This window comes from Dryobates pubescens, chromosome 23, assembly GCF_014839835.1.
Source record: "Dryobates pubescens isolate bDryPub1 chromosome 23, bDryPub1.pri, whole genome shotgun sequence".
Taxonomy (NCBI): domain Eukaryota; kingdom Metazoa; phylum Chordata; class Aves; order Piciformes; family Picidae; genus Dryobates; species Dryobates pubescens.
The window spans coordinates 13,371,298-13,388,227 of NC_071634.1; the positions used below are offsets into that span (position 1 = coordinate 13,371,298).

General features: G+C 52.3%; 1 protein-coding gene across 2 annotated transcripts; it reads right to left on the reverse strand.

The window, feature by feature from the left end:
* Positions 1 to 478: 478 nt before the first annotated feature.
* On the reverse strand, positions 479 to 13,233 carry LOC104300464 (5-hydroxytryptamine receptor 7-like). 2 transcript variants are annotated; one of them, XM_054172415.1, is made up of 4 exons: positions 13,126 to 13,233; positions 11,661 to 12,223; positions 3,450 to 5,143; positions 479 to 797 (listed from the first exon to the last, which is right to left on the reverse strand). In XM_054172415.1, the coding sequence occupies exons 2-3, from the start codon at positions 12,167 to 12,169 to the stop codon at positions 4,372 to 4,374; spliced, it is 1,281 nt and encodes a 426-aa protein (XP_054028390.1). In that variant the 5' UTR covers positions 12,170 to 12,223; positions 13,126 to 13,233; the 3' UTR covers positions 479 to 797; positions 3,450 to 4,371. The 2 variants fall into 2 exon arrangements, with proteins under 2 accessions (XP_054028390.1, XP_009899056.2); XM_009900754.2 differs by lacking the exon at positions 13,126 to 13,233 and having other exon boundaries at positions 11,661 to 12,246.
* Between the last annotated feature and the right edge of the window lie 3,697 nt (positions 13,234 to 16,930).

Sequence of the window (16,930 nt, forward strand, 5' to 3'; positions counted from 1 at the left end):
TTGGTGGCTTTGGAGGCACATTTTATGTAACTTGAACACAATTTAATCTTGGGGAGTTAAAAAGCAAGAGTTTAAGCTGATGGCTCACAGCTTGAGACAACAACTACTGGAAAAATCATGCAGCTATCTCATTACTTCTCTGAGCAAAACTCTTTGTTTCAGTGAAGCTCTTGTGTTTAAATAGTTTGGGATACAAAGTTTGGGAATTGTTTCCAGGAACAAAGCTTTTCTTTGAAAGACAACTGCAGCTAAAAATCATAGAATGGCTTGAATTGGAAGGGACCCTAAAGATCATCCAGTTCCAACCCCCCTGCCATGGGCAGGGACACCTCCCCCTAGATCAGGTTGCTCCAAGCCTCATCCAGCCTGGTCTTAAAACACTTTCAGGGCTGAGGCATCCACAACTTCTCTGGGCAACCTGTTCCAGTATCTCACCATCCTCACAGTAAAGAGCTTCTTCCAACCTGCTCTACCCTGCTCTAGTTTAAAGCCATTGCCCCTTGTTCTGTCACCACAGCCCCTTATGAAAAGTCCCTCTCCAGCATTCTTGTAGCCCTCTTCAGGTACTGGAAGGCTGCTCTAAAGTCTCCTTGGAGCCTTCTCTTTTCCAGGCTGAACAGACCCAACTCTTCCAGGCTGCCCTCACAGAAGAGGTGCTCCAGCCCTCTGATAATCCTCATGGCCCTCCTCTGAACTGTCTCCACCAGATCCATGTCCTTCTTGTGTTGGAGGCTCCAAAGCTGACCACAGTACTCCAGGTGGGGTCCCACCAGAGCAGAGCAGAGGGGCAGAATCATCTTATATGGAAATATAAGGAAAAAAACCTAATGATCAGATAAGCTTTGAGTGAAAAATTCCCATGCAGATCTAGGTCAAAAAAAGTCACTGGTTTTTAAGCTAAATGAGCTATTTTTCTGGGTTCCTTGCTTGGAAGAAGTGTAGGGGTTGGGTCATCAAGGATCATATCCTTTCCCTGCTATTTTTATTCTGGAAGAACCATCAAACCCAGGAGTCATACACCTTCATTTCAAAGACTCAGATGCTGTCTGGGAGCTCTTCTGCAGAATGCAGTGCTGGAAATGCCATCCAAATAGAGATGTTAGGTGGAATTAAACAAGATTATGCATTTTGAAGGCAGTTTAAGAACCTCTAATGCAGAAGATAAGTAAAACCACTGCACTATGACCTCAGGCATATCCATATCCTGCAGCAGAACAAACCAAATGCTCTCATTATGTGCTGAATGTGAAATGGACCGTCCTGGGGCTTCAGGATCCTGATGAGACTGGTTGAATTAGCAGCTGGTTAGTTCTAATCCAGACAGCTCTGGCAAAAGGACACCCTGTAGCTCCATGGCAGGAAAGGAGCTGGAGGAAATCAGACCCTGCAGGAACTTCATGTCCCCATGGCATACCAGAGCTGCTGCTAAAATGTTGTGACAGAGGAGATGGTGGCCCAGAGTGTTTTCTGGGAGGAAAAGAGTTGTTTGTGCTAAGCAGGACCTGAAATGGGCAGTCAGAGCATGTCCCAGAGGTGTGGTGTGTGGGGACTTCCTGCATGAGCTTAGAAGCAGGCAAATCATGAGGAGTGGTGACCATGCTGGGAAAGGGTGATCAGTAGCAAGTACACCAAGGAGAACATACAGCATCAAGGGGAAGTAGAGAGGTTGTGGCAAGGTTTAGCACCAGTAAATATGGCAGGAGTGTGAGGTAGGCTCATGTCACCTCCTGCCTCGTTGTATTGGTGGGGTCTCTGGTTTGCAGGATGCAAGACCACAGGGCATCCCAGGAACTGTTTCCCTGGACAATAGCATCCATCTCTTGCAGAAGGCAGAGGCCAGGTCCTTACTGCTGCCATGCCAGGGCTGCATTTTGTGTTGGAACAGGAGCCTCTGAGCAGCAGGGACTAGGGACTGAAAGTGGCTGCAAGGCCAAGGCACAAAGTGTGGAATGCTCTGCCATCCAGAGAAAGCCTGGTCCAGGGAGCCTTACACAAACCCAACACAAACATGCTGCTGTAGGCAGCAAACCGTGGGAGATAGCTAGGAAACTGTTAACCATCTTAGCAGAATCACTCACTACTCTTCAAAGAGCTCCTGCATAGGATAGCTCCATCAGGTGAAGCAGAGCTCCAGCAAAAACATTAGGATCCCTCCTGACTAGGTCCTCCTTCAAAACCCTTAGCTGTTTGATCTTTAAGCATTTCCCACTGGAGCCCCATACAACAGCTACACCAACCTGCCCTGCTCTCATGTGCCACTCTGGCTCCAGATGTGAGGACACAGCCTTGGAGAACATCAGAACAACCGGCTGTTCCTGACCCTAAACTCTCAGCCCCTTGGGCTTGAGAGCCAGTGGGCTTGAGACAGTTTCTCTGCTGTGAATCACCAGCCTGAGCTGGAGAACTTCTTCAGCATCTCCAGAAAAAGCAAGTGTAAAAATAAACAGGATATAAAAGTCTATTAGAAAGAGGAGAAGTGAGAGCACAAAAGATTTCACAGGAGAAATCTTAGTTACTAATCCAAACCATGCCAGCAGTCAGCCAAGATATCCAACAGCCAATTTGGCTGTGCATGGAGAGATCATGCTGCATGATACTGCAAGAGATGGGACTGTCACCACTCATACCTTGCTTGAAAAAGAAACTCTCTAGTAGAGGGAGAGCTAGAAATGCCTTTCCTGAGCCTCTGAAGATTCTGGCTTTGACAAAACCCATCTAGGAGATGTTCAAATGACTGACCCCACAAAGCAGATACCATATACAAATAGGTAAAGCTGGTGAGCCTGCAAAGCCAGGCTGATGAAAAAGGTTGGTCAGGAGCAGGAAGACAAATCACAAAATCCCAATATGGTGGGGGGCTGGAAGGGACCTCTAGAGGTCATCCAGTCCAACCCCACTGCTATAGCAAGGCACCCACAGCAGCTTGCCCAGGATCACAATGCCCAGCTGAACTTGGAATCTCTCCAGAGAAGGAGACTCCACAACCTCTCTGGGCAGCCTGCTCCAGGGCTCCAGCACCCTCGCAGCAAAAAAGTTTCCTCTCATGTGCAGATGAAACCTTCTGGGTTCCAGTTTGTACCCACTGCCCCTAGTCCTGTTACTGGGCACCAGTGAAAAGAATCTGGCCCCATACTCTTGCTCCCCAGCCTTTAGCTCTTGCTGAGCATTGATAAGATCCCCTCTCAGGCTGCTCTTCTCCAGGCTAAACAGCCTCAGGGCTCTCACAGAGATGCTCCAGGCCCTCAGCATCTCCATAACCTCTGCTCCCTGTCTCTCTTGAGCAGGGAGCCCAGAACTGGACCCAGAACCCCAGATGTGGCCTCACTAAAGTAGACCAAGTTTCAGCGCTACAATGCAGTAGAGAAATGCTTTAAAGCCAAAGTGACCACAGAGCCTACAACCAAAATAAGGAAAGCAGACTTCTTTCTTTGTTGTTTAAAAAAGGATACATCAATGAGTGCATTTTTTCAAGCTTGCTGGACACTGTCAGAGAAATTCTGTACCTTTTCCTGTTGCCAACCAAAGCGTGCTTAGATGGAGTTGATTAGCCGCGAACTATGAGCACACATCACTTGTCTGAGAAGGAATTACAGCACAACCCAATAAACAGAGCTGTCTTTGCCCACTGGTCACTAGTGGCCCTGATGAGGAAGCTGTTGGACTTTCCTATCCAACCAGAAAGGAATCTTCCTGTTGATTTGAGTCACCTTCTGGGAGTGTGCCTCTTCCCAGTGCTACGGCGTGAGAGGGGACAGGGCCGGTGGGGTCACTGCTCTGACGTGCAGACCTGGACACGAGCTCAGTGTGTACAATGCTCTTACACAGGTGGGAAGAGTTCGTGCAAGCTGGGATGCCTTGAGGGCTTGGATCTACAAAGAGCCTGCAGCTGCTACCGTATTCCATTAGAGAAGTGCAGCCAGTGTCATCTTTACAGAGGATATTGTGTGCCCTCCACAGACCTTTGAGCCCTTTGTGAAGGTGGAGAGCCACACTCTTACCAAGTTTGTAGGATGCTTTTTGTTTGGTTGGGAGGGTTTCTTGTCCTTCCTCTTTTTCTATTTATTTTTTAACAGAAGGGGAAACTGAGGCACAGTAAGGTGGTGTGACTTGCCCACAGTTGGTGGCAGACCATGAATCCCCCCCGGTCCTGTTTGTTTTCCAGCTCCCACCTGGAATATGGTTAGAAGGGGGGAGAAGAACAGCAGCTTCTGCTGGGGAGAGGGGAAGGGGTGTCTCTCTCAGTGGTGATGCCTGGCAGGGGGGACAATGGCACGCATGGTTTTTGCCAGCCTCGAGAGGCAGAAGAAGCAAGGAACCTGAAATGGAGAGGCAGGAGGTGGTTGGTCAGGCACTGAGCGAGAGGACACAGCTCTACAGGATGCATTCGTGCCTCTCTGTGGCTTTCAGGGCTTCGTGCATGCTGGCAGCGGACAGCCTCCTGTTGATGTTCCTGTACCTGCACCTCAGGAGGTTCCAGAAAGTAGTCCTCAAGTCTCGGTTGAAGAAAGCATAGATCAAAGGGTTGATGAGGGAGTTGGTGTAGCCCAGCCAGAGCAGAGTCCTCTCCAGCCTCAGGGGCATGCAGCTGCAGCGGATGCCGCAGATGAACGGCCGAGCCGTCGACATCAGGAAGAAGGGAAGCCAGCAGAAGGTGAAGGCCCCCACGATGATGCCGAGGGTCCGAGCCGCCTTCTGCTCCCGCTTGAAGATGGAAATGTTCTTGCGGTCCTGCCGGAGCAGCTTGGAGAGCGTGGCGCATTCCTCCGCCGCTTTGGTCCGCCTGGAGCTGCGGTGGCCGCGGCTGGAGGCCTCCAGGCAGTAGACGCCTTCCTCCTCGTAGTGCTTGGGGAGGTTCATGAAGCGGTGCTTCTCGGCGCTGTCCTTGGCCGCCCGGTAGATCCGGCTGTACATGACCAGCATGACGGCCATGGGGATGTAGAAGGCGACCCCCGTGGAGTAGACCGTGTAGCCGAAGTCCTGGCTGATGAGGCAGACTCTTTCCACCGTGACGTTCTTGGCCCAGCCAAACAGAGGAGGAAGCGTGATGGAGGCGGAGAGCAGCCAGACGATGAAGACCATCTTGGCCATCAGCTTCCCGTTTTGCCTCACGGGGTACGTCAGCGGCCGAGTGATCCCCAGATACCTGGGGAAGGAAGGGTGGCAAAGGTCAGGGGGGTCACAAGGTGTGAGGGCTGCCAGGGGGTTTGTCCTTCCTAACCAGCTGCTCACTCTACCACCCCATGCAGACGGGAGATGGCATTTAACAGCTGAGGGCAGGCTGAGCCCCACGTGGCCTCCTGGGGAACTAAAGTGCTTACAACCCTTTGCCTGCCACCAGAACTACTGCGCACAGCCTCCAGCCATGGCACGTAACTCACTCCAGACTGTTGCCATTCAGGAGTGGGATGGGTGATCCACAGAGTGATACTTGCACCAGGTCCAGATGAAATGAACAGATTCCTAGCAGGGTTTGCTGGGAGGTGGGAAGGACAACGGTCTTCCCCTGTTTGCCCAAGGTGACTTAGGAACCTGGGGAAGAAGTACAACCTGAGATGTCCCTGAGGTGAGTGTGGGAGCAAGGAGCAATCTTGCCTTTATGGGAAAACTTAAGGGTATGTCTGGATGGCCACAGAAAGCAAAGATGGTGATGGAGTGATGGACTGCGGTGCAAGACTGACAGCTCTTGTTTCACACCTCCTTCCAGCCCATGGACTGTGTGCTTGCACTAGCACCCATGTGCAGCGCCACTGTCAGCAGCACACCACATCCCTCCCCTTCCCATCCAGCCTGCAATGTTAGAACAAACCTACAGGTTCCTGGCAAGATCTGACAGAGGTGACCTCTGACAATGAGTGAGATCTCAGCAGTGAGACAAACAGCTGGAGCAGTCTGCTCCCTTGCACAGCCCATAGCTCCCGAAGTGATGGTGTCCGGCACTCCCTCAAAAGCAAAATGAGAGGAACTCTGAGCAGGAGACCCCAAAAGCATGTGGTGGCCTACAGAGTCACCTTTTATCTTGTCAGCTTGACTGAAAGGAGCTGGAGGCTGCATCAGCTCCTGTTAGACAATGGAGTGTCACTGACTCCAGCCTTGATGGAGAGGGTTTGTGTCACTAAGAGATTGTTAGAGGGTAGCTGGTGAATTACAGCTGTAAACAAAGAGATCAGTAGGGAGTTGGCCACCATCAGCCAATGCTGTCCCTGAAAAACATCTGCCTGCTGTTCAGCTCAACCTTTATCTGGTCATATAGAATAGTTTGGGTCAGAAGGGAACTTAAAGACTGCCCAGTTCCAACCCCCTTGCCATGGGCAGGGACACCCCCCCTAGCCCAGGCTGTTCAAGACCTCCTCCTCATAGGTGGGTGATTTGCTTTAGGTGACACTGCGTTAGCAGGGGGGTTGGACTAGATGACCTTCACAGGTCCCTTCTAACCCCACCACGCTGGGATTCTGTGCTATGGGTTTCTTCTGTGCTACAGGGGTTTGATCCCAACCTGCCTGCTGTCAGCAATTTGTAGCATTTGGAGGTGGGGATTGCATCAACTTCTCCTTGATCCTGGATGAACTGTGCCAGCCCAGAGGGGCAGTGAGCACAGCAGCTGAAAGCTGGTTGAGGGAAGAAGGAGCTCTTCTGCCAGAGAGGGAGAGTTCTACAGAGTTTTGCCTCTCTTGGATCATTATTTCTTTCCTGACAAGCTGTCTTGTTGTAGGTGTTAGGAGATATTTTTTTTTTCCTTCCCTGATTACTTCTATTTTCCAGATCCTCTCCCAAGGTTGGAAAAAGATGGAAATAAAGATAAAAATAAATCTAATTCCTCCTCCTCTCCTGACCACTAAATAAATTCAAACCTAAAGCATTCTCCTTTGACTTCCTGATAAAATGAATTTGAATTCTTTCACTGAGTTCTTCTCTTCCTGTTTCCCTTCAGTCACAAAACCAGGACAAACGCTCCATGACTACCCGTGTTGCTTGAAAGCCCAGCACTGCCTATGAAAGAGGAGATCCAGGGAGATGAGGTGGACACTGGGGCTGGTTTTTAATTCCAAACCAGTCCACCTGCTCCTTCCCACCAGGGCTGGCCACAGTGAGAAGTGATGAGCCTGGCTGGAAGGTCAGCACTCAGAGAGATGAGTGGGAGCAGGTTGCCCAGAGAGATGGTGGAGGTCCCATCCCTGTAGACATTCGAGGTCAAACACAACAGGACCCTAAGCAACCTGCTCTAGCTGCAGATGTCCCTGCTGAGTGCAGGGGGGGTGGACAAGATGGCCCTCGAGGGTCCCCTCCAAACAGCTGCATTCCATGATTCTGCGCTCTGCGGCACCCCAGGTTCACTCTGAATGCCCGAGCCCAGAGCTGTGCACTGAGCTGCCCTGGGGGAGGCTGTCACTGGGTTTGCTCTGGAAGCCAATCCGCTGGGGATTTGCTGCACCTTCAGGAACTGCCAGGGCAGCACAGCAGGACACAGGGTGCCAAGGTTTAGAGAGCAGCCAGAGCTGACAGGTGTCACCTGCGGGTGCCTGCCACCCGTGCTGCTGAAGGAAAGGGAGCTGCTCTGAGGACTTTGCTCAGAATTCTGATGAGAGCAGGGAAGGCCTCCAAACAGGCCAGGCTTGGGGTGGGGGCAGGCTGCACAGAGCTGCCATCAAATTCACAGCCACTTCTCTTCCTTTGAATCTGTTTGGGGTTTTTTTATTGGGGGGTGTCTCGTGGTTAATTGACTAATCTGGTAACCAAAGCCAGTTCCCAGAGCAGTCATTTGCCAGCAGCCTGTGCAGCATCCCCACTGTGCAGAGCTGACTGTGTAGCCTCTCCTTCTTGTGCACTAAACTGTTTCCATGTCCTCGCTCCCCCAGATTCCTGGGAAGCCCAAGCCCTGCCCCAGGCTGGTCTCCACCACCAGCCTCATGGATGAGGCTGTTCATCACATCTAGTCTGTACTTAGTGATAACTGATGAGTCCTGATGTCAGGGATTAAATAAGAAAGAAAACCAAAACCTCTCCAAGGCTCCCCATCTCCATCCTGCAGCTGGTGGACTGGAAAGGATGAACCTCTGCTCACAATAGTTGGCTTAGCCCAAACGAGCCCAGAATAGGGCTTTACTAGATCCCAATGTTCTATCACAATCCCCTGCCTCCTCTAGAACAAATTTAAGCTCAGTATCCTACTTCCAACCTGAGGCTATGGCTGCCTCATCCTGCTGAAGGAGAAGGAGCCTCCAGGTGGAGGATGCAAAGGGCAGCTGGAGACTGCATCTACCTTGTACCTTCCTAGAATCATAGACTCAGAGAGTGGTTTGGATTAGAAGGGACCTGTAAAGCTCTTCTAGTCCAACCTCCCTGCAGTCAGCAGGGGCATCTGCAACTAGAGCAGGGTGCTCAGAGCCCCAGACAGCCTGACCTGGCATGGTACCAGGGATGGGACATCTCCCACCTCTCTGGGCAACCTGGGCCAATGTTTTACCATCCTCAGTGCAAAAAATTTCTTCCTTCTCTCTAATCTAAATCTCCCTTTTGTAGTTTAAAACCATCACTCCTTGTCATGCTGCAACAAGCCCTACTCAAAAGATTGTCCCCATCAATCTGGAGCATATAATCTGATTTTGAGTAGAAAACACTTTCCAGGGAGATGGAAGAGCCCCAGTGGGGCTGCCTGGGAAATGGATGGAGACTAGGAAAACCCCAGGTGATATGTGGGGTTTGGGGAAGTTCTTTTGTCAGCTGCTTGGCATTGTTATGGACAGATCCATCAGAAGCTGAACAGCCAGGAGGGGGTTTGTGCTGTTAATATTTTGGTTTAGGTTTGTGCCATGAAAGAATCTACAACATTGGCAGGCTTTTCTATTAAAAAAATGTAAGAGAAAGATGGATGCTTCCAGCATTTTTTCTTCTGGGATTTGAAAGAAAATCAATCAAATCTCCCTTCAGACAAGATTAGTTCTACCAGCTTCAATCAAGAGGCTTTTAGAAAGCACTCTGCATTAATAATCAATAGTAGCAACCTACATTCTCATAGCACTTGTCATCCTGGTCAAACCAAGCATCTTTTCTACCTAAGCTTACCAAAATGTGAGGACTCCTCAGCCATCAATAGAAACACAGCTTCCTCTTTGTGTGAAACATGCACCAGTGCTGACCATGCTGGCATTCAGGGCAGAACTAGAGGAGATATTTGCACTTTTGAGAAGCACCAGTGCTGTCCCTCTTCTTTCTTGCAGGGCAGGAGAAACAGCTTGCCATCACCCTATGGGGAGATGTCAGTCCCACTGACAACCACTTCAGCTTTGGTGGAGCAGGCATTTGAGGCTCTCTGCTCATTTGCTTTTGCTCTGTGGTTGCCTTTGCTTTGTATCAGCAGAGAAACAGAAAAGTGTGCTTGTGGAGACGTTTCCACCAAGAACTAAACCAAAAATCCTGGCCCATCCCAAGGCTGGGGTAGCAAATGCAAGCACAGTCCTGGGTCTGTGCTGTCCCTCTGTCCAGCTCCATAACTGCCTGCAGGGACACCTTCCACCATACTAGGTTGCTCAAAGCCCCATCCCACCTGGCCTCTTTCTGGTCAGCCTTCGCTCTTTGTCTCTTTTCCCACCTGGAAATGCATCCTGGGCAATTTCCCTCTGACCACCCAACTTCCACATCATGCTTTTTGTTATGGGGATGAAGGTTTGAAAGCAAACAGTAACACTGCAGCCCAGCCAAGCTCTCAGCATGATCTGGTTCCTGTGCAAAAGCCCCTGAAGAGCAAGCCAATGCTGGCAGCCTCAGACTCTGTGCAGCCTCTTGTATCACAGATTTTTCCTCCATCAGCCTGCTGAGAGGTCTGAAGCAGCCTGCTCTCTCCATCATTTCCTTTGCTGCAGTGCCTTTTTCCTGTCTAATGGTGAAAAAAGAATGGTGGAGGTTGTTGGCTGGCACTTTGAGATGTTGCAGCAGACCTGAGTAAGTGCTTGAGAGCTACATGAGAAGAGTCATGGGACCATGTCCCTGTGGGGTGGGATGATTTTCCCTCCCTGAAGCTCAGTGCTGGCATCATGAGTTTGGCAGCAAGGGCCTGAGGCCGGCCTGCTGCTGGACAGCTCTCAGCCCTGCAAAGCTTGTCTGGGAGAGATGGGCAGAGAAGGTCCACAGAGAGGTGGAGGGGCTGCTGAAGATAGAAAAAGTGTACTCACAAGATCCTCCAGCATCACCCAGTTAAGAGATCCTCCTCGGCTGTATGACCAGTGGGTGCAGCCTTAGGCTTGCTCCTGTTTAAGCTGAGAATTCAGCCTCGGCACGTAAGGACCTCCCCATGCTGTGTTCACATCTCCCCACAAACATCCTGCCCGATCCCTTCCCAGGGGGGAAAGGCAAACCAGCCTCAGCCCTGGGCACGTGCCTGTGTGGCATCCCTGGGGCTTGGTCTGCTCGTGGGAGTGGTGACATTGTGTGGCAGAGATGCGATGGACAAGCGGAACGGATTGCCACGGGGTTGGTGAAAGATCTCTCCTGTTTCTGGGGTGTTGGGAAGAGTATCCAGGGAAAGGGGGGAGAGGGGGAGGGAAAATGAAAGAGCAGGGGAAAAAAAGACAGGAAATCTCTCCAAGCAAAGCTGATGTGATTAGTGTGGAGCTGCCTCCCCGCTTCTCATGCCTTTCACCACTGCATTCCCTCCTTTCCCTCTGCCAGCCACGCTCCTGCCAGCTCCCTCTGTATTCACTTCTCTTGCTAGCAGGCTTTCCAGAAGGACAAGGTGAGCTGTGCAGAGAGCTGGCCCTTGCTCTGCAGGGACTTGGCTTTCCCACCAGGGCTGTGGGGCAACGGGTGGCTCATAGGGGAGCAGTTGTGGTGGGGAGGGCTTCAGAGCAGGACCTGCTGTTTGCTTGCCAGGAGATAAAGTTAATCCCCACCAGCAGGATGTTCTCAGTGCTTTCTGCTTTGTCACCCTAGTTCACACCTGGGGAAGGTGACAGGGAGGTGGTGGAGCTGAAGGCACACAGCTTGTTGGTTCTCTGCCTTTTCTCAGCTGCTTGTCACAAAGCAGCCTGGCTCAGCAGTGCCAATGTAACCCCAAAGCAGCCCCTGGAGAAAGCCAGCACGTGTGTCAGACCTGGCCCTGGCCCACCAGCTCCTCGGTGCCATGTCCCCAGTGACGCAGGCTGCTATAATTAGAGCCATGGAGGTGCTGACTTGCCCCAGCCCTGCCCCTTTGCCAGATGGGGACTAGGGAAGGGGTTCGGGGAGTTGCTGACATGCTTAACCAATGCACAAGTCCGGGGAACAACAAATTATCCCATAGGATTGGGCTGCAGAAGCCCCATAACCATTCTTTGTGTGTGAATAATAACAGCTCCAGCCTACTCCCATGGGGAAGGTCAGGTCACTGGTCTCTCCTCTACACTGCGTTCCTCAAGCCAAGAAGGAACAATGTGGAGAATCTGCCTAGAACTGGAAGACTAAGCAAGAAACTTAGACAAATTACTTGAGGAAGCAGCTTAAGCCCAGCTCTTCCAAAGGCTGAGGCATCTAATCCCTACAGAAAGCCCTCAGCTACCCTGTGTGCCTGGAAAACACCTGCAGAGGCTTTCATCCAAGCAGGAACGTGATTCCGGTGGCCCTCAAGCTCCAGAGACACCCTTCTGTTCCAGCCTGCCTGAATGCAGGGCAGGTGCCTCGCCCTCCCTTACCTGTCCACGCTGATGATGCACAAGGTCATGATGGAGGCCGTGCAGCACATAACATCCATGGCGATAAACACGTTGCAGAAAACCTTCCCAAAGAGCCACTCTCCCCCGACCAGGTCTGTGATGGTCACGAAGGGCATGACGGCAAAGGCCACCGACAGGTCGGCGGCCGCGAGGGACACCACCAGGTAGTTGGAGGGCTGCCGGAGCTTCTTGACGATGCAGACGGAGATGATGACCAGCAGGTTGCCAGCGATGGTCATGAGGATGATGATGGAGAGCACCACGCCGATGACGATCTTCTCCGTGTCCCCATAGAGCAAGATCTCCTCGCCGCAGTCCGTCGCGTTGGTGAGGTTGGAGGAGGGCAGGTCTGGCTCGGCTGGCACGGAGGGTTCCTCAGTCATGAATGGAGGCAGGAGGGGTTTTTGAGCCGGGTGCTGCTGCTCTGCCTTCTCCACAAAGAGAAGATGGTGCTCCAGAAACCGCCTGGGGCCGACCCCGAGCAGCATGCTCCGAGCTCACCGCAGCGGGCAGCCACACGAGCTCTCCCCCAGCAATGACACCTCCGGTGACAAACCAGAACATCTTGTCACAAGCAGGATAAGAAAACACAATATCCCCCCCACCCCCAGCTCTTGCCTTCGTGTGCTCGGCAAGAAGCTCCTACCCAAGTCTGCTTACAGGCAGGCAGGTTGCTGGAGGGTGCCCGGGGAGAGCTGCTCTCCGCTCTTTGGGAGCAGGGCTGCCCAGTCCACCTGCAAGGAGCTGCCTGCTGGGCTGTGCGCTTCTCCAGAAGGACAGACAGCAGCAGTCCGTCCTAGCTGTCCCTGTTTTCATGCCTTGCTGCTGAGCTGTGCTGCTGCTCTGGCAACTCTCCCGTGCATCCATACATTGCAATTCCATGCAACTACATCCCTATTCCCCACATGTAGCTACAGCAGAGTATGTGACAGCACACGGCAGGCACCAACGCCTGCACACACATCTGCCTGCTTTGGCACATCGGCTTCCAAGCTGGGACTGAAAACCCATGCCCGTGGCACGTAATGGCAACAGTCCTCCGGGAGCAGGATGCGGAGCTGGGAATGGCAGCGGGAACATCTCCAGCACATGCGGCACCCCCAGGGTACCACTCACAGCCAGGGCATCCCGGAGCTGTAAGCATCACCACCACGCACCGAGCAGAGACGCACCGACAGCAGCTCCCACGCTCCCACCCGCGGCTGCTCACCCCTCTAAGTATTTCCCAGCCATCAGCAGGGAAACTTTGGGGCAGGGCTCATCCCTCTGCAGGGCTCCGAGCGGCAGGCACAACCTGCAGCCCCTTCTTTTTTTGTTTCACAGCCCCCTTTCCTTTTCCCTTTCCCTTGAAGGGAGTTTTGTTTAAATAGAAACAGGATCGCAATCCCCTCCTCTCCGTGGCAGCCCCCACCTAGGGTTGAGGTGATGGGGGTCTTGGACTTACCTGTGCCGAGGGGGTGAGACATCCTCCAGGCAAGCCCCTGCGAGCTCCGGGCAGGAGAGAAAGCGAAGAGCCAGCCCTGGAGCATCCTTCTCCCCTCCCCGCCTCCCGGTCCCTCCTACCGCCCTCCCCTCGCCTCTCCCCGGGCAGGGACCCAGATGGTCCTCGCTGGCTCCCTCTGAGCCCCAGGGAGGAGCAAAGACCGGGGATGGGGGCGGTCAAGGTCCAGGTCCTGCAGCAATTTGTGAAGCTTACAGTGACCTCGAGAGAAAGGCTGGAAGTTGAGAAGATGCCTTTGAAGGCAGTCGCACGGCACAGGAGCAGCAGCCTGCAATCCAGAAGCAGGCTAGAGAGGATGAAAGCGTTCTCCACAGCACCCTTCACCGTGCTTTTTGTTTGTTTGGTTTTTCCTTTTTGTTTCTGTCCCTGCCCCCTGCATTTTTCCATCTCTGCTTGTTGGGAGGTCCTGTATGTGTGCAGCTCTGCACTGAAGAGCAGCAAACAGCCAGGGACATGCAGACCCCTAAAGATCAGCCTTTGCCTTAGAATCATAGAATCATTTTGGTTGGAAAAGATCTTTAAGATCAGAGTCCAACCCTTAACCCAGCACTGCCAGGTCACCACCACACCATGTCCCTCAGCACCACATCTACAGGGCTTTGAAACCCCTCCAGGGATGGGGACTGCACACTGCCCTGGGCAGCCTGGGACAGGGCTTGGCAACCCTTTCTAGAAAGAAATTGTTCCTGATGTCCAGCCTAAGCCTTCCTTGATGCAACTTGAGGTCGTTTCCTCTTGTCCTGTCACTTGTTCTTTGCAGAAGAGCCCAACCCCCACCTAGCTCCAACCTCCTTTCAGGGAGTCCTGGAGAGCCAGCTCAGTCACCCATCCTGGTGCTGTGCAAACACCCTGACACCTTCTAGCCCTCCACAGAAGCCCCATTTCTGGAGGCATTCAAGGTCAAACTCGATGGGGCCCAGATCAAGCTGTTCTAGTGGCAGATGTCCCTGCAGGGATCCCTGCAGGGATGTTGGACAAGATGACCTTTGAGGGTCCCTTCCAGCCCAGCGCATTCTGTGACTGCAGGCAGAACACCTTTAAATCTCTGAGATGCAGAGCACTGTGCTACCTGGGGTCAGAGCCAGCACCAACCCCAGGAGGCTTTAGGGGCAGCTGTTCCCTGCAAAAGCACATCTGCAAGGATGCACTGCTGAGCTGAAGCAGGGCTGGTGGGGCTGTGCTCAAGCCAAGGTTCCTCCTTTGCTGCTCGAGCGTCGCAGCGTGTGTGGGAGGCTGGCTAAAATAGCTTCCCTGCCAGGGCAGTGTGTGCTGAAGCTCTGGGCTGGCTTGATTCACTCTGTGTGCTATGGGTGGGGCTTTTTGCAGCCCCTCAACGTGCCAAGATGGGATGGGGCTGACACACCAACAAAACCTGCAAAGCCCAGTTCCTGTGAGGAGCAGCTGAGGGAACTGGGGCTGTTCAGCCTGGAGGAAAGGAGTCTGAGGGAGACCTTCTGGCTCTCTACAAGTCCCTGAAGGAGGCTGGAGCCAGGTAGGGGTTGGTCTGTTCTTCCAAGGAACAGGCAATAGGATGAGAGGAAATAGCCTCGAGTTGCACCAGGAGAGGTTTAGGTTGGACCTTAGGAGAAGCTTCTTGACTGAAAGGGGTTCTCAAGCACTGAAACAGGCCAGGATCTCTCCAGCCCTGAAAATGTTTCAAAGAGGTAAAGATGTGGTGCTGAGGGCCATAGTTTAGCACCAGCCTTAGTAAAGAATGGCTGGAGAGGATGATCTTAAAGGTCTTTTCCAACCAACACAATTCTGTGATTCTATGAGGGACCTGGGGAGCAGGGGCAGCTTCAGTGGCCAGGCTAAACTCACTGATACTTGGCAGGAAATGCCACCCAGTATTTCCAAGGAGAAAGAGAGATCTGCAGAACTCCCTGCTGCAGGACCAAAGGATGCTGCAGTCTCAAACCCCAGACAAATCCACCCAAGAAGAAACCCAGTCCCTAAGGGCCAGCTCTTACATGCAAAAGTATCCATCAACAGATGCTTGGAGAGTTTCAGGGAAATCCTGCCCTGCTTTCCACCCCTGGGATCAGGGTTTGGCCAGAAGAACACAGGGTTGTGATGGACAGAAGGGAATTTTCCAGCTTCTCTGGATGATGCCTTTGGTGAGGAACACAGCAAGCAGCTCCTGTGTGTTAGCAAGGAGAGACAAGGAGGGAGTTTTGCCTCTTGCTGCACTCCTGGGAAGCAGACAGCTCCTGCACAGTGGTGAAGTTCATGTCCTGGCAGAGGAAGCAAGGAGGGAAGGTGCATTGAAAGGTGATGAACTTCATGGGCCCTTAGGTTTGGCTAAACATTTACTTTACTTATGGTAGAGCCTCCAAACCCTGCAATAGCTTCAGTGAGCAGAATTGCCCACCCATCCCTGCCCCATTTTTGTAGGCTATAACCTATCTTTGCCCTTCCAAAACTCCTGCAGGTCTGGGGACTCCAGAGAAGGGGTTGGCCACCACCCCACCCTCCAACCCCACCCCCCATTTCCAGCAGAACAAGCCAAAAAATCCCTGGAAAACCAACTGCCCTCATCCAGCTCATGGGACAGGCATTGAGTGGCTGGAGGGCACCTTCTCTGCAGGGACTGCTTTTTGGGAGGGCAGGAAGGAAGAGACCAGTTTTTGTGTGAAGGAAGGATTAAAAGCAATAATTCTTCTTCCTAAAACCCTCAGTGCAGCATTTCTCCAGCTGCAGGCCACGATGACCTTGCCAAGACCCTTGCTTCTGGGGCAGGGTGGGACGTGCTAATTGCATTTAATGGTCATTAGGAGAGGAAATGGCCAGCGTGCTTAGCTGCTAAGCACAGCTTTCTGCCTTTGGCTGAGAGCACAGAGCTGGAGGAGCAGGGATGTTGCTGGAGTGAGATGGATGAACCCCAAAGAAAACAAAGCTGAGAAGCTGAAGACACCAAACAGCCAAAGCTTTCCCCCTCCACCTGCAGGGACAAGAGCTGAACAAAATCCTCCACTGCTCCATGAAGGCTGCCCCCAGATACATTCTTCCATCTTCCTGTACAAGTGACCATTAAAGTGGCTATCTTATTAACCATTAATTGTTAGTATTACACCCTATTAACTCACGTGGCCAGGTGACAGGCAGAGCTATTGCTATGCAAATTCTGAGCAATCCCATTATCTGCCAGGTCCTCAGCCTCTTGGTCTTGTCAGGATGAAGATCCCAAAGGAATCCTCCCTCTATGGCAGGTGTTGACATTTCTCCAGCATGCCCAGATGGCTGAAATCAATCACTCAGCACTATCAGCTTGTAAGGAGCATCACTGAGGACTGCTCTTGCCTCCAGAGAAGTTCACAATGAGCTGCTCTGGAGTATCTAAAGCCTCTTTGATTTGAAAACAGAGGGGATTAACCCACTTTCTCAGCAGGGTGGCCAATAGCCCAGCCATGTGCAGACTCCATGCTGCTTCTGCAGTGGTTTTGATCAGAAATAATGATGACTGAGGTCCTTCAATGACCCAAATTACCCAAAACATCATCTCCTGTCCATGGGCATGTGTCCTGCTTTCCCTCTGAGGCTCTCCCCCTCAAAGACAGCCCCATCACCTCCTGATGAGCTCTGACACCCAGCTCCCCAGAGATGTTCAACCAGCATACACCACCTCAGTGAGGTGGAAGTTGGTGCCCAAGAGATGCTGCATCTTCCAGACACAGAAACACTGACTTGGGGTTCAGACCAAGGCGCCCAGTCTCAGCCCTTAGCACAGGGACTGAGAAGCAGAGCTAGC